General features: G+C 39.2%; 1 protein-coding gene across 13 annotated transcripts in view; it reads right to left on the reverse strand.

Moving 5' to 3' along the window:
* Positions 1 to 17,075, reverse strand: part of nedd4l (NEDD4 like E3 ubiquitin protein ligase) — a 29,704-nt gene extending 12,629 nt beyond the window's left edge. For 3 of the 13 annotated variants that reach the window (XM_033990335.2, XM_033990332.2, XM_033990334.2), the window contains exons 1-12: positions 16,740 to 17,061; positions 13,831 to 13,904; positions 10,620 to 10,701; positions 8,293 to 8,331; positions 7,560 to 7,613; positions 3,226 to 3,261; positions 2,631 to 2,681; positions 1,724 to 1,785; positions 1,417 to 1,519; positions 529 to 683; positions 305 to 440; positions 39 to 230 (exon numbers count right to left, since the gene is read on the reverse strand). In XM_033990335.2, coding sequence (XP_033846226.1) covers positions 39 to 230; positions 305 to 440; positions 529 to 683; positions 1,417 to 1,519; positions 1,724 to 1,785; positions 2,631 to 2,681; positions 3,226 to 3,261; positions 7,560 to 7,613; positions 8,293 to 8,331; positions 10,620 to 10,701; positions 13,831 to 13,904; positions 16,740 to 16,784 — 1,029 coding nt within the window. In that variant the 5' untranslated portion in view covers positions 16,785 to 17,061. Of the gene's footprint in view, positions 1 to 38; positions 231 to 304; positions 441 to 528; positions 684 to 1,416; positions 1,520 to 1,723; positions 1,786 to 2,630; positions 2,682 to 3,225; positions 3,262 to 4,394; positions 6,028 to 7,559; positions 7,614 to 8,292; positions 8,332 to 10,619; positions 10,702 to 13,830; positions 13,905 to 16,739 lie in introns of those variants that run through there. The other 10 variants (XM_055231431.1, XM_055231432.1, XM_055231427.1 and 7 more) reach the window with 7 other exon arrangements.
* Positions 17,076 to 19,736: the final 2,661 nt, after the last annotated feature.

The following is a 19,736-nucleotide window of genomic DNA, read 5'->3' on the forward strand; positions in this document are numbered from 1 at the left end:
CCACCCATTTTGTCGTTTTGTTTTGTTTGGGGTCTCACCAGAGCAGTGCTTGGTCCTGGCATTTCACCATTTGTATCTGTTGTGAGGGACAGTCTCATGTTCAAATCTTCAGAGAACTCTTGAGTGACCGGTGTTGGAGGATGCTGTGGTGTCAAAACAGAAGAAGAAGTACTGGGCAGAGACTGGGCTAATGCGTCATTGGGATCCTCCTCTGTGATCAACTCCCAAGACTGTAAGACAAAAAATACCAGTTTGAAAGCTCATCCTAACATTCTTGAACAACGTGTAGTTAATATTATCTTACATTATCCAACTCTCTGGGTTCAAGGTGTTCGTTTTCTAAGTCTTCGCTGATGTGGCGCCTGGAGCGGAAAACTCTATGGGCTTCTTGGTGAATCTGCCGCTGCTGAGTATCACTCTCAGTTTCCGAAATAACATCGCTTAAAAAAAAAAAACAGAAAAAAACATGAATGCTTTTGTCTTTATATCCCATTTTATAATTGGGTGATATCTTGCAGTTAGACCTACATGTTTGAGGGCCTCTTCCATTGCGTCGAGCGGTTGTTATGATTGACAAAATAGGTGCGTCCCAGGTTATCCACTTTCTCCTCCCAGCCTGGCGGTAAAGGCGGCACTAGCTGCTGTGGTCGTTGTGAGCCGGAGTCAGCAGAGTCTTCCCAGCCCTATAAAAAAATGTTTGCCAAATATTTGAGTCTGTTTGACACAAATTAACAGCTTATAAAAGAAAGTGATTAAAATGGGAACTAAAGCATGGAAAGACGCCGAACTGGCCGTCAGCGAGTTTTGGATTTTGGAGAGCTATGTTGTGGTTTTCAATGTTATTGTTAATATTTGCCGTTCTTATTTTTGTCTGACTGGGATCAAGTCTAAACCACATAGTGTGCAGACTAAGTTAAGACGGCATGCAACTCTGCTACAGCTAAAATTAATACAGAAAGATGAATTGTGTAGTAAATTGTTTAGGATGATATATCAGTGAAAAAGCACATTTGTGCAGCCTTTCCCAAAAGATTTATGAAGTTATATTTGTACTCTTTTATGTTTAACAGAAACCCATAAAACATAAACTCTGCAATTTACTTTTGCTTCATAAATAAAGCATAGCGATGTAAATGACTTTTCCAGCGTCTGACCTGGACAAGGCCTTGCACAGATTCTGGCAGCAAATAACTGTCTGCCTGTCTGAATTCTTAGAAGAGTAAAGAAGCTCTATTCTCAAACCACACTGAAAAAACACAATATTTAATTTCCATTTTTTCCTTTTCAAATAAATAAGTGGAAGCAAAAGTGTATGTAATAGCATTTTGGTTAAGGTAATCAATATTTTATCTTTATCTTTATGTGTTTATATATGTTGTTATATGTTATTATATGTTATTATATGTTATGTCCTACCTCAGCCTCCTCCCTCATGTCTCCTACGTCCTCCTCATGTCCATCTTGTTTTGGAAGATAGGCCATTTTTAGACGTAGGTAGCCCTTCACCCTGGATTTATGACTGGAAATAAAAGATCAACACAATACACCCGTTTGATAACAGTGCTCCAAACATACCAGTCAGGTTTGTTCAGTGATTCAATCTTAAAACACTAACAATAAGAAATCAAACTTCCATAAAGCATTTCACCTTTAACAATCATCGATTAACCTGACATATTTAGTTTGTTTTCGTTCAATAAGCTCACTCATCCGGTCCACTAACCTTCGGGGTCGCAGGAGGAAGTCTTTAAATGTGTAGGGACGCTCCATGGCCGGGTCTTCAGTCTGGAAAAAAATAACACTTAAAACAACTGTGCTACTTTTGAAGCATTTGGGTCAACGTTTAAGCTCAAAGCATCTTCTGTAAGAGGGAATACAATCCTGTTATTAGCCATGTGAGGCTGTTGAGAAATTCAGTACCCAATAATAATAAACAATTAATGCCTCATACAAATCTTCTGAAAGTTAATATCCCACATGACCGGCCTCCTGCTGGTGCCCAGAGTCAGGACTAAACATGGGGATCCAGCGTTTCAGTTTGTTCCAGGTTTCAGCTGCACAAGTCTTCCTGAAGATGTGAAACAGGCCTCTACTTTGACAATGTTTAAATCCAGGCTCAAAACGGTTCTGTTGAGCTGTGCATGTGACTGAAAGGTTTTTATTCTGCACTTTTCTCCTGTAATGTTCATTTTATGATGATTATTTATGTTTTTATTTGTTGTATTGTGACTTTAATGTCGTTCTTATTCTGTAAAGCTCTTTGAATTACTTTGTGTACAAATTGTACTATACAAATAAACTTGCCTTGCCATGTTTTACAACAGGAGCTTGACAGTCATTGAATTACAAAGTGTAATTTAAAATGCAGAACATGTCTTTGCATTCCATTATAATACTATGCAAACTGTCACTGATAATAGATAGTTTCTTCCAAAATAGCTCAAAGAGAAAAGGTCATAAAATGGCAATCTTCATGAATATTGTGCTTTCCCACACTCAAGTCAAGACAGGCCCTTTGTTTATTCACCTTTACAGAGGGCAACTGCGAAAATCACAACTACAGATAAGAAAACAGCAGTGTTCAGCAGTCAGACCGGCAGAACCACTGCCCACAGGTGTAAATAACTCACCGGCAGATGACTGAGGGGAACGTCAACTTGTCCCAGGAAATCATCTCTGGTCTAGAGGAAAGAGTAAAAACAGTCTTAGTTTTTATGTGATACATGAGGTTAGGGTTTCTGGGAACAAACAAAACCAGAGTTTATACCTTTTCAAATACAGTACAGCAGAATATACCCAATATTGCCTAAAATTGTCAAAGGTCCAGCCCTGTGTTTTTAAATATTGTTTTAGTTTTTGTTTTTTTTAATATAAATTGAATATATAGACTTTTAAGTAGCCTTTTTTATGAGCACAGATTTCTTCAGATATGCAAATAAAAAGCTTTAAGACTTTAAGGCTTTACAGACCTTTGATGCTATTAGGAGAAAAAACCTGTAAACCCAAAAACCAAATCCACCCATCACTGCCACAGAAAGAAGACACATCAGCCAAACAAAGGAGTGAGAGGTCAACAAAGGAAAAGATGAAAGGAGTATTGTCTGAATCAAAGAAGACAATAGATATGTCCATCCGTGTGCTGTAATCAATGGCAAAGTGGAAAAGAGGAAGAGCTGACAAAGAATGGGGTTGCACTGGAGAAGCCCTTACTGCCGTATTGTTTACCTGTCCCAGATGGAAAAGCCCATTCTTGGATACAGCCTGTGTAGGACACAACTCATTACAGACAAATCAACACTAAAGTACATAATAAGTTAATTCAGAGTCAAGGTAATCAAGTAAAATCCACTCAACTATGTACAGTCAGTAGAATCAGTAGTAGTATTCAGCACAGTTAGATTAACACCAACAATCCACAGTATGCAATATTTACATTTAGAAGTTAAAAATGTATCCCTTTAGATGAAGAGGAAAAAGATAATTCAAAAATAATACTTTTTCAACTATGTTTTTCCAGATAATCAGCATAGGCATCTGTTATTAACTCTAACAAGCTTTTTAACTAATGACATGTGTACTTATAGGGATGTAACTGTGGCATCAACACAGGGTCAAAGTTGAGCCAGCAGCTGCCTCAAAGTTTAGTTTGGTTACGCTCAGAAATAGGTAATCAACCTATTTGACTGCAGCCCACTATAACAATATAAACAACGCAGCTCAGTGGGATCATCAAATGTCCTGCTTCTTCACAAAATTTAAGGGCATCGTGGCCCAGTTGCATGAAGTTGCAAACGTCTAAACATAAACAACTGTTGGTAGAAGTGCACACCCTGGTTTTAATAGTCCAAGTTAATCTCCAAGTTGGGCAATAACGGAGTTCAGCTGAGAATAAGCAATATAAACAATTGAGACAGAACACACCTCTGGGAGAAGTGGGTTCACATTAACCATTGGAAGGACTATTGTACTAAACATCACAGTTAGTATTAAGTCAATTTAGCATAATACAGGCCATTAAATGACTCTGAGGCTGAGTAAGGATTCAGTTCCTTCACTATGCCGAAGGCCTACTGCCTACCCATACTTAAAATCAACAACCACACTTGAGGCTAAAGATAGTAACAGCAAACACTCAGAGCAATGGGCAGAGTTATGGCTATTACTAAACTTTAGTATTACATTTCTCTGTGCAAATGTCTTTTCCTGATTGAACTTGCAGCAGGCGGTTAGAAAATAAAAATCAGATCTGTGAGATTAAAATAAGAGAAATAAAGATACGTGTCATAGCTGCACTTCTGTTATGTACAATAAAGACAGGAGAATATTGGCAAAATGTAGATTACAATGAAACATAAATACATAAAAATACATTTACAATAAACAATACATTTTACCTTAGGATCATTCCACGTGGAACCATCGTCAACATTTTGATCCCCTCCTCCTCCTCCAGAATTGAAATATATCTTGAAACGTGGCTTACTTCTTTGTGAGTCTCCACTTAAATTCAACACATAACCATTGGCCCTGTTTCTCTGCTGGGTGTCCATGCCTTGTTGGTTTTCTTCTATGTTTATACCTCCAGTTTCCTGACGTTGATATAATTTTGGATAAGAGGAGCTTCTTTCTAGCCTTATTCTGGGGTAGCGGACAATGCGGTTTCCCTTTGAACTGGTTACACTGGCGATATTATGTTGTTGCCATTCTTGGTTGTCACTGTGACTCTGAGGGTTCTGGTTTTGCTGGAGTTGAAAGACTACTCTCTGCGTTTCCCCATTAGCAGCGGAATTATAATCCGGGTTTTGCTGTTGAACACACCAGCCTGCTCCTCCATAAGGAAGGATTCGGACATGTTGGATATCGCTACCATCCGGGGATTTCCTTTGGATACTGATTCCACCAACACTGATACTTGGCTGGGCTCTGCTGTAGACTGTATATCCATTGGAGCCAATACTGAAGACTCTTCGTTTGGGCAAGTTTGGCTCAGTAAAGCAAGTGGAAGAGCTTGGGTCTGGGTTGTGATAGGGAGGAGGCGGCTGTAGCGGGACATCCTGGTTCGGGAGGTCGGGATAAGCAGGCGCAGGACCTGGAGGGCTGTATGAAGGTGGCGGGACATCGTCACTGCAGATACTGGAATCTCCATTGTTAAATCCATTGGAGCGCTGGAGAGAGATGTGCATTGAAGAGCTCTTAGTCGGCCGTGCTTCTAAGGAGGAGGAAAGTTGGGGAATAAACATAGAGGAACTGCGCTTAAGTGAAGGCTCTGAGTGCAGCCGTAATGTCCTGGTTGGAAAGTTTTCAAAAGGCGACTCCTGGGCATGGGCTGATGCGGTTGGATCACGCTCTCCTGGTGGCTGCTCCTCTGAGTTCTCCTCCAGTATCTCCGGGGCTGTGTTACTGCGGCCAGAGCCAAAGTATAAACGCAGACGCTGTGCCATTTCCAAAGGTCCCAGAGCTCACTCTTTTACTGTGAAGTAGTTTTGGGTTTGTGCCTCGGTTTCCACTGCTATTCTTTTGCCGAGTCTTCTTTCTCTGCCCCTGTCAATTCGACACCCCTCCCACAAACCTTTTTCCAGTCAACTGCTCTGTACTGACGCAACACTACGAGCAAAAGGAGCCACGGAGAGAGCAGACAACTTTTTCACTACACACTGAACGGAGGGCAGAGGGAGTGATAATAAGTGAAAGGGGTAAGGGGGAAAAGGGACTCTTAGCACTACTAAGCACCAGAGACAGACAGCAGAAATAGCCTGAGCCGAGTAAGGGCCAGCATTCCTGACATGATTGGATAAGAGCAGTAGGCGCTGCTGGTTTCTGAGGTGACAGTGGGTTGGAGTCATGTGACCACAAATGGCCACAGCACCTCAAGTTACAAAGCCATACTGCCCTCAAGTGCCAACTGCTACTCCTATCCAATCTTTTGCCCCATTTAACACCCCCAATGGTAAGCACAAACTTCATTCCAACAACCAAGTTTCCAAAAAGCATAAAGACCCATAAAGTGATGAATAAAATAAGATATAACTTTACTCTGGCCCATTGTCTGAGTCAAAAAGTGCAGTTGTCTTTCTCATAAGAAATGCTTTTCAAAAGAATAATATGTAGTCAGCCAAGTACTTCTGTTGGTTTTATAGGCCACTCAGTTTGCAGCAAGACACAACCCATCTGGAGGCTGTTCAGACTGGTACACAAATATGCGTCTCTTCACAAAGTAGACTTCTAAGAATGAATGTATGCACGCATCAATGTGTTCCATTAAAAAGGATTTTAACCACAGACTTGTGTACTGCAACTAAGTATGCTTATTTGTTTGAGTTCTTTTTCAGGTTTCCACATTTAATAATCCAAATGTACACTTATTTACACATTTATTTGATACTGGTTTTGGGCTAGATATCCTTCACCTACGAACAGTCTTTATGTTCTCTTGAGCCCATCACAAACAAAAATAAACACTATTTGTTATGTTATATCACCACTCTCACCTTTTCCTACAAGATATCAGAGAATGTGTTGATAATTTACAGTAGCAGAATCCTTTGCTTGCACTGTATCAATAGTTCAGTCCTTCAGCTGTTGATGGTACCAAATGAGTAAAAATGGATAACACTGCAGTGTTAAACTGCGTGGCAAAACAAACAGAATGAGAGAAGGAGCTATCCGATGGAAACTGTAACTTGGCATCTTGACATGTACGCTGAAGTGACTCACTGCTACACTCATAGGTTCAGTCGATATATAGACACGTGTGTCAGAAATGAGTTCGTTTGAGATTAAAAGACGTTAAATAATGCAATGAGTAGTCCAATGGCACAGTGCCTAGTTTGTTCAATAACAGAACACTCACGGTTTTACAGGACTACATTGCAACATATCCTTATAGAGGTGAACAAGCTACATAGAGTTGTTTTGTATACTTATAAACTGGGTAAATTAGGGTAAAGTCATGGTGAGAATATCAAGGTTTTCTATGGAATATATCATCAATCAGTAGGTACAAGAGGACACGCAGAGCCTTCACAGAGATAGTACAGGAGGAGTCTTCTTGGCACAGACCTAGAACAATATGCGCCTCCTTAGACATATAAGGAGAGGCGCGCTGGTGAGACTGGTTCATTTTGCTTGTCTGTGTCAGGCACTAATCTATTGCCACATACACGAAAGAATGATTAATGATGGTCTTATTTTCTTTATTGTATGCTGTCTTGGTGAAGTACACTGGAAAAATATATATTGGTATATTATGTGTCAATAAAACCTACAAAACTACAACAAATCAAACTTTGGTCAACACCCACAAGACCATTTTACAATAGTACCTTGCAGGGGATAAGTATTTAGTAGATATTTTAATTGCGTTGTCAGGGCAACAGAAGGGCAGATAACTTTGAACGGCATAATAACACTCTCACAAATCATTGAAAGGACAAAGAAACACCACTTTACCACAACCCTCATGCAGGTCATGATGAGACTATATTTGTAGACAAAATAATTTTAAAAAAACCTGAAACGATGTCTGACTTATAAGAGATATGAGTTGGGAAAAATCTTACCAGTCGATTTTCATCAAACACTTCAAAAAGTAGTCTGTGAGTCTGCGGGCAAACCTGGGGAAAATCAAAATACCGAATATTAATATTGCAACAACTGAGATGAGCAGCTTTTTGAAGAATGAAAAACAAACTTGTCTTATTTTAACTGCTCTCACAACAAAAAATAAGAAAATGGGTAAGCTGTGTTGTGATTTACTACTAATTTCAGCACCTGATTTCTGTTTCTGAATATATCTGACACTCCACATATTAAATGTGTTCATCAAATGATAAGATGATTAGTGAAATTACTGAGTACTGTCAATCACTTTACTCTGTCATACAATCCACTGGCTCATGTTCCTTATAAGTTCAACATCTGCAAGGAGCTAGGTAATTTTATAAACTTACTGAAACATCATAACATTTTCAGCTAAAAAAAAACTGCTATGCGAGTTTCAATATGGAGGCACAATAAAATAAAATGTACATTGAAAAGCAGCAGCTTAGAATCTAAAGTCATAGATTTGGTATTATTATGTGACCCTCTACAGCTCACATGTTAGTGCCTTTTGGATTTTGAAACTCTATTTCTTTAAGTTAAATGGGACTGTACATACAGGATTATTCTGGTGTTACTACATGATGTCATACTCAATACTAAAGGAAAAAAGCTCTACATTCAGGTCTTTTGTACCAGGGTAGTTCATATATTTGTTAATATATTTGTTCGTTTATAATTTAGAAAACTTACCCGAAAGTAAAATTCTTCATTCCATTTTGGATTTAGTGTCTGTAACAAAACATTACAAACCACAATTAAACTCCCCATAGAAAGACAGATGTTTATTATTATTGTTTATTATTACTGATTGAGGACACCAGAGAGTGACACTTTGGGATTTTAAACTACAATGTGCTAAGCCTTCAGTTTTTATATTTAAATAATACATAAATAATACACAATTACTGGATGGGCAATAAACTCATACTCACATGCCTCAGCTTAGTGTGATGAAGTGCCATTTTGAGGACGATTTACCATTCAAAAATATATAATTTTTGTTTTGAACTGTTAATTGCTATGGCAACGGTCCTATCTTGTCATCATTCTGCAACCGTCGACAGTGTAAAATGCCTAAAGATGTTGCCAAAGGTGTCCCACACATTAGGTACACAGAAGAGCCAAGTATGTGATGCTTTTTCTGCCCCACAAAGCGCTGCATTGTCAGCTATTTTTATCCTATAAGCCTAGCGTGGCCACTGGCAGCATATGTGTGCCTACATGACTCACAAGGAGGGTTGGCTAGCCTTAATCTGCACTACAGGAAAACAACAAGTGCAATGTAACAAATTGGACGACTTGTTTATAGAACAATGTCATTAAAATTGCCAAGTCATTTATTGAATGATAAATCAATATGGGGATTGTTGTGACGGGCCTACTTGTCATGTTTTTCCAGAACAATATCGCCCTAGAAGAGAGATGAGCTAGAACTAATAAAATATATATATAACTAATAAACTAATAAAATTCAAACTAGTAACTGTGGTGGTGTAAATTACTCAGTCTAATAGAAAGTAAACACACCATTGTATCTGAATAAAACAGTGAAAAGGCGATTACAAACTGCTTCTAAAATCCCGAGACCCTGGCATCCTTCGATCTGCTCAAGGTGTGTGCAACGTGTGTCTGTGTAAAGTAGGTCGAAAAGATCTCCTTTAACCTTTTACTCCTGTTACTACTCCTGAGCCCAAACACCACCACAAATACCATGTTTGTACTTATGGGCTTGAGTTGCTCTGACTGACTGATATCTGTGTGGTCCCTCAGTCGTCCAAGTATGATCTGTTATGGAAATCTTTACTTAGTGTTTTACCTAATTTGAACTTTGTCATATAGACTGAGTACTGGAGCGCAGACCTCTTAGTCCCAGTCTCTTAACTCTTAGCTCAATTATATCTTATCCATTTGACCTGAAGATCCAGTACACCGTGCTCTGTTGTCCACTCACTGATGCATATTAGATAAACTGCTTATCCTATGTCCCAACAAGTGTTTTGGCCTTGTGCTCCTTTAAATGGTCTAAACTGGTTTTCTCATTCATGTAATTCTCATCTTAGCTAACCACACTGAAACAGCTCTTATTTACAGTTTAAGCCTTAATGAGCCTACGGGCTAGCTCTCTTTGTTTCCTTTGTTCGCTTTGGGTCTGAGGATGGAGTTTGGCTTTTATGGATCAGATTGGACGACTGAGGGATTACACAGACACAATAGACCCAGCCTACAAACAGAAACAGTAAACAGTAGGTGTTTTGACTTTGAGTGTTAGCTCCTCCCTTCAGATAGGTAATAAGGGAGTATCCAACAGCAATCTAACCAGAACTGAAGAAGCGACTTGGATGAGCAGAGAAACGTCTTACCTCCTACAACTTTTTGTCCAGCTGACAGATTTTATTTTTCTTTGCTGTGGATAAGACCTGGACGACTGAGGGATTACACAGATTTCTTATCTGTATGGTATAAATATGCTGTATGCCCTGATAATGACACAGCTCAGGGGCAAGACAACACTTGAATAAATCAGATTCTTTGAGTCGAGGCAACTTCTCAGTTCATTTTATACTTTAGTTGTTTTGCTTGTAGAAATTCCACAACAGATCCATTGTAAAAGAAAAATTCTAATCTGTGAACTGAACAAAAGGTTATTTGAGTGAAGACGTTTCGTTCAGTTCTGGTCAGATTACCCCTGGACACTGCCTTGTATCTATCTGAAGGGAGGAGTAAACTACACTGAAACTAACACACCTATTTTTGAGCTACACCAAGTGTGAACTGTGCCTGAGTCATGCCTGGCATAATCATTCAGGCCCCTAATGGGTGCTCTCACAAACTTGAATTTTTATTTTAGTACTGACTGATTGATCCCATAAGAGGAGGTCATCAGTTTGTTCACTATTTTGGCTTTGAGCTTCTTGTGAGTCAACTCTCCATATCCACAGCTGAGAAAGTCTAGCTGTATCTCAATTAACTGTTTGAGATTAATATTGAACTTGAAGCATTGAAAAAGTTATACTCACCTTTTTAATTGTTTTAGTCTGTACTAAGGCAAGTTCTCGGGTTTCATCTGCGACATAAAGGGACAGCTTCACATAAGGGTCACTGTGGAAAAAGAAAAAAATATATAATTCTTGTGATGCGTGATACGCACAACATTTCAGTTTCAGCACATTTAATCAGGGACAGAAATAACAATAAAATACATGGAAAGATAAAACTACTTTTATCACTTAAACAATTCAAAAAGAGTCAAGATTCAGTTGTTTATAATTGTGATCAGCTTGGGACTTTTGAAATCGAGAGGTCTACATCCAACCCAATCATTTATTTTCATTTTTTACTTTATTTCGAGCAGATTAATGAACACAAGAAGTCAGTATGCATGAATCCACCACACTTAATGCACATTTCACTTTTTTTTTTTTCTTATTTAAGCTCGAAAAGGAGTGAAAACATATTAAATCCCACCCTTGTCTTTCATTGGAAATTCATTCTATTCATGGCAATAACTGCATCAGAAGGTCACTGACAATAATTTAGACGTATAGTGTTACTGTAAGTATCCACTGTCACTAAAAAAAAAAAAAAAAGGTCATCAAAATTGTAATAAATCAATATGAAGGAAATCAAATTGCAATTCATTTTTGGTTATAAAGTCCAGCTGTACCATATCACCTGCTCCGCGTAACCAAATAAATATTCTTTACCCTTTACTAGTATAGTTCTACTTTTTGCAGAAGAAGTCTCATCTCTCTATACCTCTCAGACTGGCAGCAGTAAAAATAAAGTGACTAGCGGTTTGTCAAAATTAACAGGGAGATGGATTGTTTATCTTTCTAAACAACTCAAAGTAGTGTTCAGTTCTATCCCTGATGACCGTGAGAGCGAGAGGCACGATCGCTGACTCTGGAGGTCAGTCGGGATTCACAGAAACATACATTTTTACGTGTTGTTTTGTTCAACTCTGCTGATATGATTTTGTTCCATACAAAAATTTTCCATTACGCCATTGTTACACCTGCATTTGTTTTTCTGTTCTTCAAACCCAAAGCTGAAAGGTGAGTACCACAAACAGCCCAGCACGTGTGAAACTGCTGCATTTGTAGATTGAGAGATAAAGGTGTAATTTAGTATTGACGAAGCAAAAAGTACTATAAATAGACACTGCAGTAAATATAGACCAGAGCCGATGAGTCAAAGCAACTTCAAATCAGCTCCAACTGCAAAAACTCTCAAATACTTTCTAGACAAAACTGATCTATTCTTTCACTTCAGTCAACCACATTAATTCACTGACCTTAATCCAGAAGACAGGTCAATGAGGAAAATGACACACAACTTAAGTGTCTAAATCATACCTAATGTGTCAAACATATCATCACAAAATCTGTTTTGTCTGAGCTGCACTGAGCCTTTTGGTCCTAAGAAACACTGCAGCAAAGGGCACTGTGATTCGAAGCTGGAAATAGTGCCCAAGCAAAATGACTAATTGACGTCTTGAGAAACCCAGTGGCCTTTAATTGTGTGTTTAGATGCGAGTGTAATCTGGTGTGACTACACAAAAACAATAATTGCCATGCTTGGTGCATCCATCTCACTCTTTAATTAGAAGAGCTGGAAAAAGGAGGCTGAGGGTCAAAAAGTCTGTGCTAAATCCACTCTATTTAATTCAATTCACCATATTATTAATTATCATTATTCATTTTTTGTGATCAAAGTTTTATTAAAGTATCAGTCTCAGGTGCAAATATACAGGTTAGAATCTGATTACCCCCTTCTTTTTTCCCACCCCCCACCCCGATGGGCATATACACAAAAAAAAAAAAAGATAAATTAGTTAATAAAATGAATAGTAATAATAATAATAGTGACAAATTAAATACAAAATAAACATATGAAAACAATACAATGTAGTAGTAATAATAATAATAATAATAATAATAATAATAATAATAGTAGTAAAAATAAAAAGTTAAATAATAAAGATAAAAATAATCCCGTTCAGGTTTGAGTTCTTTTCATACAGTAACAGCAAATTTCCTCCATCAAAAGACATCAGCAGAAATTGGATTATACATATTCATTATGTACTATATATATAAAAAGGACCTGAGCATACACAAATTGTGTATCTTTCATGAATATACAGTTTGACGTAAACATCCACATAGTACAAAAAAGAAAAGAAAGAAAAAAAAAAAACAGTACAAAACAAACACGATATATTCAGATTTTGATTTGGGCTATTAAGTCGGACCAGCAAACAATGTTTTTGGCTTTTGCTCCGTGCATTCGAGCAGCAGAAAACTCCAGCTGAATTATTTCTCGGTAAGACAAAAGCCACAATTTTACAGTCAGAGGTTGAAGTGACAAGTGATATTATCATTATTCATTATTATTATTATTACATTTTAAGAGTTATGATTACATTATGCTGATTCCATGACGAGCTCCTGAATACTAACAGGCCATATCCTTAACGTTTGTCTGATCATAACAGCAACTAAATTATCTTTTACATTAAACTTAGCTCTTCACAAAAATGACACACACTCCAAGGAAAAATAAAACTGGATTCTTTGTTACCAGATTATTAAATTGCGATTGTATACCAAACTTTTATACACACATCTGCTCCTGTTTTTATTGTCTCATATGGACTTGTATACTTGTTTGTTCTGTTTGTTCTTCTGTTTGTATTGTATTTTAACAGGGCGCCCATGAAAAAGAGCCCAAGTGCTCTCATTGGGTTCCCCTGTAAAAATAGACATAAAGAAAGAAACTTTTCATTTTAAATTCTGAATGTTTTCTTATAAAATTCACAAATGCTAGAGTGTTACACCTCAGTACACGGGCAGGCGCTCAATGGAAAACAATAGCCTTAGAGCCACACTTGAACATTGGACATGTTAAGATTAAAAATTATCTCTGCCGTATTTCATGCATGAGCTATGTAATGTGAGCTACGCAATGTAATTATTACTCAACACAAAAATGTTAATGAAGTGAGTTAGTTAATGGACAGTTGGGCTATAAATGATTAACTCTTCGTTCAAGGTCTTTGTCTATTATATTGAAAGAATGTAGTTAAAGCAGTTTAACCCTTGCAGCTCAAGGAAACAGGGCCCTTTAATAATCTATAGGCGACGATACTGATCAATCCCTTATCAAGATTTTTATACTGCATCATTGCCATTCTTAAGGTGAAGATGTACATTTTGAAAACCTTACCTGGCTCCAATAATGTCTTTTTTTGCCAGATCAATTCCTGCAATGACTTTAACCCGCAGCACCCTGGTTTCATGCTGCAAAGAAAGACAACACAGGCGTTAAATAAAATACTAAACAATACTAAACAACAACAAGCTACATAAATCTTGACAAAGGTCATTTGAGGTACATATCAGTCACTTGACAATTACCCAAATAGAATTAAATAATTCTGAAGCTGAAGATTATAGAGGATCGGTGCAGCGTCTGCAGTGATGCGGTCGCTGTATCGGTCCGTTGTGGTAAAGAAGGAGCTGAGCCGGAAGGCGAAGCTCTCGATTTACCGGTCAATCTACGTTCCTACCCTCACCTATGGTCATGAGCTTTGGGTAATGACCGAAAGGACAAGATCGCGGATACAAGCGGCTGAAATGGGCTTCCTCCGCAGAGTGGCCGGGCGCACCCTTAGGGATAGGGTGAGGAGCTCGGTCACACGGGAGGAGCTCGGAGTAGAGCCGCTGCTCCTACACGTTGAGAGGAACCAGCTGAGGTGGCTCGGGCATCTGCTCAGGATGCCTCCTGGACGCCTCCCTAGGGAGGTGTTCTGGGCATGTCCCACCGGGAGGAGGCCCCGGGGAAGACCCAGGACACGCTGGAGGGACTATGTCTCTCGGCTGGCCTGGGAACGCCTTGGGGTCCCACCGGAGGAGCTGGAGGACGTGTCCGGGGTGAGGGAAGTCTGGGAGTCCCTGCTTAGACTGCTGCCCCCGCGACCCGGCCCCGGATAAGCGGAAGAAAATGGATGGATGGATGGAATATTATAGACTCAATCATATTTTTCTGGTAAATGTGTCCGTTTCCTTTTCCCTGTGTATTGAGTTGATTCGTTTACAGATCTGGTGAACATGTCAAGTCAGTGGCATAATTTTTAGCCTAGAGCTGGCCAGTCTAAATATATTATTATAATAATATATTAAGTATTTGACTCATTTGTGTTTTTTAATGATCAAAATTATTAAATGAGTTTACTCCTGGTTTTCTCACTTGCAGGGTTATTGTGCAATTAAACAATTGACATAAAAAAAACACATTCTAATTTAAACTATGAAAATCAGATGTCGTATCTATACAAATGTAATTGAAGGCAGTTTACATTTTCATTCAAATCATATCCTATTATTTAAGAAATTGTAAAGAGTTTTTCCTGTTTGAAAGAGAAGCACTCCCCGCTCTGACTTTGATTAAAATTGATTCAAAAAAACGTAATTGTCCAGTTTGTGCTGAAAAATTAAGATTAAATTTTTTGGCCAAATCACCCAGGCCTATTTTAGCCTAAGACACATGTCTGCATATTGTTGAAAAATTACAACATTCAAACATATCTAACTTTTTATGTTCTAATAGCAGCTGTGTTTATGCATTTCACATTTTGCCAAAAAGGTGTTATATCTTCTTAATATTGTCTAAAGGAAAGTTTTGATGATTGCAACACGAACAAAATGTTTAATGTTTTAAAATACACTGCCTGGCCATAAAAAAGTCACCACCTGGATTTAACTAAGCAAATAGTTTGGGGTTGCTGCAGTTGGTCCGGTCGAGGTTCAGCAGAATGAGGTCAGCTGACACCTGAATATACTGAATGACCAGGTTATTCCATCAATGGATTTTTTCTTCCCTGGCACGGGCATATTCAAGGATCATGAGACGTCATTTTCACACATGGATTGTCCACCACAGAGTCCAGACCTTAACCACAGTGAGAATCTTTGGGATGTGCTGGAGAAGCTTTGTGCAGCGTCAGACTCGACCATCATCAATGCAACATCTTGAAGAAAAATTAATGCAAAACTGGATGGAAATAAATATTGTGACATTGCAGAAGCAAAATCGAAACAAAGCCACAGTGAATGCGTGCCGTAATCAAAGCTAAAGGCAGTCCAAGGAAATATTGTGTGACCTTTTTTTTTTTTTGGTGGCGGCTTTTTTTGCCAGACAGTGTATAAGCAAACATGAATTATGATTGTTTAAGGACAACTTAAACAACTGTCTTTGTTGTAAACAAAATCTTGCACATTAAATTAATTACATAATTTACTATATGAGGAGCGAGTTTAACTGGGTCCCTACTCCAGAACAAACTACCTGAGAAATATGTTGTCTGAAGAAAAACATCAACAGCATCGATTAGTAAGAAACAGTATGAAACACATAGACCTGTTTCATGGGTCCATTGTTTAATTATTACAGGTGGTGGTAGTGAAGAAACTTCTGCTATTTATAATAAAAAGAAGCAGTAGAGTTTGTCTGCACACACACACACCCACACGGGCACACACACCCACACGGGCACACACACCCACACGGGTACACACACCCACACGGGTACACACACCCACACGGGTACACACACCCACACGGGTACACACATACAGGCACACACCGATGGAGACAAACATACACAAACACAGACACATACACATACACACACAGGCACACACACAGATACATACACACAAACGGAGAAACACACGCACAGACACGCACAGACACATACACCCCCACACACAGATACAGACACATACATACACACACAGATACAGACACATACACACACACACACACACCCCGATACAGACACATACACACACACACCCCGATACAGACACATACACACACACACACACAGAAGTACCAGGGGACTCTTCTCTTGTGTTCACGGTACATGAGTAACTCAAACAGACACTGAAGGAATGACTGCGAGTCCACACACACACCCCGGCACACACACATTAATACTAAGATGTGTGTGACTGCTGGTGAGCTTCAGTGTGAGCTTCAGTGTGAGCTTCAGTGTGTGCTAACGTCAGCGCTGTATAACCCTCTGTTCTCATCCACCGTCCGTAGAATAACATATGTAGCATAAAGCTTACCTCGTCCTCTGAAAGTCCATATATCGGCTCGTAATTCGCAGCCATAAAGCCTGCGCTCAGCACCGCACTGAAGCCCAACGGCAGAGCTAGCTAGCTAGCTTTGAACAATAAAGTCCCACTTTGCTCTGTATGGTGGCGCTGGTCAAGTTGATGTTACTGCCCGATTCTCTGCACAGGGCGTGAGCTTTAACTGTCTCCAAACAGCGCGCACACAGCAGCGGGTCCTGTCTGTGACAAAACTTTAGGGAATCAAAATCCCACAACGCTCTATTTGTTTCAAGAAATACAGAGGGCTTTTGTCAACTCCAAGCTTATCCTGCGAAATACTGTGACACTTGACTTCCTCCTAAAGCCCCAGCCAATCAGGAAGCAGCTCCACGTGATTGATCAGGCTCTGGACCAATCAGACGCAGTGTTATTTTCCCACTGTCCGTCCGCGTCCAATCAGACGTGAAGAGGGCGTGGCCAGGGAATTGTGTCGCGACTGTTCTGTCCAGTTTTGTAGTATTTTGTCTATGGGCCTTTATTCTCTCGAAAAACAACACATATCTTAAAGGAACTGTGTGTGAGAATTTGATTTAAATTTTCATAGCTCTCTCTGCGCTCCCAGAGACGAGGTAAACATGTTTAAACCAAATGTTTTATAGCGTTTACTGAGCACTATTGTCTTAATTGCAATAGGCTACATTGGACATAATGTCCTATTTAATTATGTTATAATTTTGGGTTTTGATTATCAAGACGAAACCAGAAAACAGCAGAATGAGCCTCACGTGAGTCTGTCATTTCTCTAAGACTGCAGCCTGACAGTGCTAGTGCAGCCTATGAAGGTTTGGAGGATGGATCTATTCAAATGTTTTGAGCTTTCACATGAGGCATGGCCTTTCTATTTACAGAGAAGTTCTAGGCCTATGTCAGACTCCATCTGCAGGTTTAGACACTGGCAGCCCAGGTTCATTTGTGATTGTAGTGGCTCACCTTAAAAATGTAGATCAATGTGATTATTATCAAGTGATGCAAAATAGCTTTGAGTTAACTAGGCCTATAGCTAATAACTTCATATTTGTCATATTTAGGCCTATTTTTGAGCAGCAGTTTTAGGATAACCTTACTTTACTTTACGCTTTAGATTTATTTTTGATAGGCCAGGTCCACATCCTATAAAAGAGCTCATGTAGCTCCTTCGCCCGCCTGTAGGGGTCGCTATCTAGTCGTAAACTATGTCTATTTCGCGGTAGGCCTACACTGCAATCCTTTTCCCAGACATATATACGCGGCTCACCTGTTATTTAACAGAAAACCTAAAAAATTCTGGAATTCTGGACTTTACAACCTAAACACTGACACGTGTCAGAAAGTCTTTACTTTACTAAAGAAAATCACATGCCCACAGACTCTTGAAGAGATATTCAGACAATCTGAAAATCTGTCTAATCACATTTCCTGGTTTGGGCTAAATATGATCTATTTGGCCGATATGACAAAGCCTGTGCCACAGTTTAAATGAAAGAACGTGGCACTTTTAGGGAGAATTATATTGTCTTCTATTATATTGCCTTGTTATATAGTGCACTTTTAAAGGTGCACGATGTAACTGGAAGCGGGTCTGCCACGTCTCCGTGAGGATGTTATTGCTTTGCCTGTAATGTTCCACAATACAGAAAAAGCATTCTCTCCACAGATCTGATATGTAACTTGAACCAACAACTTGTCTCCACGAAGGCACGTTTTATCTCATACTGTAAAACATTTGGCAAAGCAGGAACATCTTTATGGAGACAAGTGGATGGTGTCCACCTCCACCAGAAAGTTACATAGTACAACTTTAGGCTACAAGAAAGACCCTTGCTGACTTGTTGTGTGAGGTAGTCGTCAGACCCTGTGAACTTTGAATTAGGCCTACACAAATATATCCTCAAGTTTGTCCTCATGAAATCCACATATTTCATTTTACTTTTAAAAATAATAAGACTCAAAGAACATTATTACTGTCTCAAAAAGTAGGCTCCTTGTTTAACTTTCAAGAGGGCAAAGCTGGTCTCCCAAAGCGGTAAACAGTGCATCATTCATTCTCTCCATCCTTGGTGGTGGTGAGCTAACAGCCTATTGTAGTCACAGCTGCCCCGGGGTAGACTGACGGAAGCAAAGCTGCCAATCCGTGCCTTAGGACCCTTTGACCAACATATGCACACTGTAATCACATTATACACAGCGACATTTTCCTGTAGAGTCACTTCCGCACCATGGCACTGTATGAACAGGTCTCTATTTCTTGCTTATCTTCTGACACCAGGCAAGATCGGGCATTGACAAGCCAACTTGACAACTTTATTTGTTCTGCTAGTGAGCTATTCATGTCTATAAACAAACATTTTCCAATTGGGGGTGAATAAAAATATTTATGATTGCCAACTGACTTGGATTTCTGCAGGCGTGGCTTCCTAGAAAATTGGTCTGTCCTGTCAACTGAATTTCTGTGGGGCTTCTGGGTAAAGAAATGGCCTTGACTTGCATTGAAGAATACAAACAGATACAATATTTAAAGTAAAACATGCAAGGTCTCTTTAGGAAGCTGTTTCTGGCGCCTCTAGACCCCAGCTTACATTCTCTGCTGCAAGGGTTTCCGTGGAAACAAAGTGCACGCAGGACCTTGGTTGGCTGTTTCCCATCTGCTCATTTGACAAGGTTTTGCTACAATTTTCTGCTGAAGCATCAGTGTATAATGCTTTTATTCTATAAGTAACAACAATTTTAGTGCTATATTTTAAAGTAGACATATGACGCTTTTTGTGGTATGTGTTGTTCAAACCCTTCAGTAAGTTTTTCTTGAGTTTTCCTGAAATCTTATCAGGCTGTGTTTGCTAATGTGTCCATTGTGTCACTCTGCGGTGTGATGTCACGGGAAAGTAGCCTGCCAGCGGAGGTTTTTGATTGATTTGATCAACTGATTCAAAACAGCTTGATAAAAGAAACTGGCCCATTGACTTAATGTTCAAA

This window comes from Periophthalmus magnuspinnatus, chromosome 23, assembly GCF_009829125.3.
Source record: "Periophthalmus magnuspinnatus isolate fPerMag1 chromosome 23, fPerMag1.2.pri, whole genome shotgun sequence".
Classification (NCBI taxonomy): domain Eukaryota; kingdom Metazoa; phylum Chordata; class Actinopteri; order Gobiiformes; family Gobiidae; genus Periophthalmus; species Periophthalmus magnuspinnatus.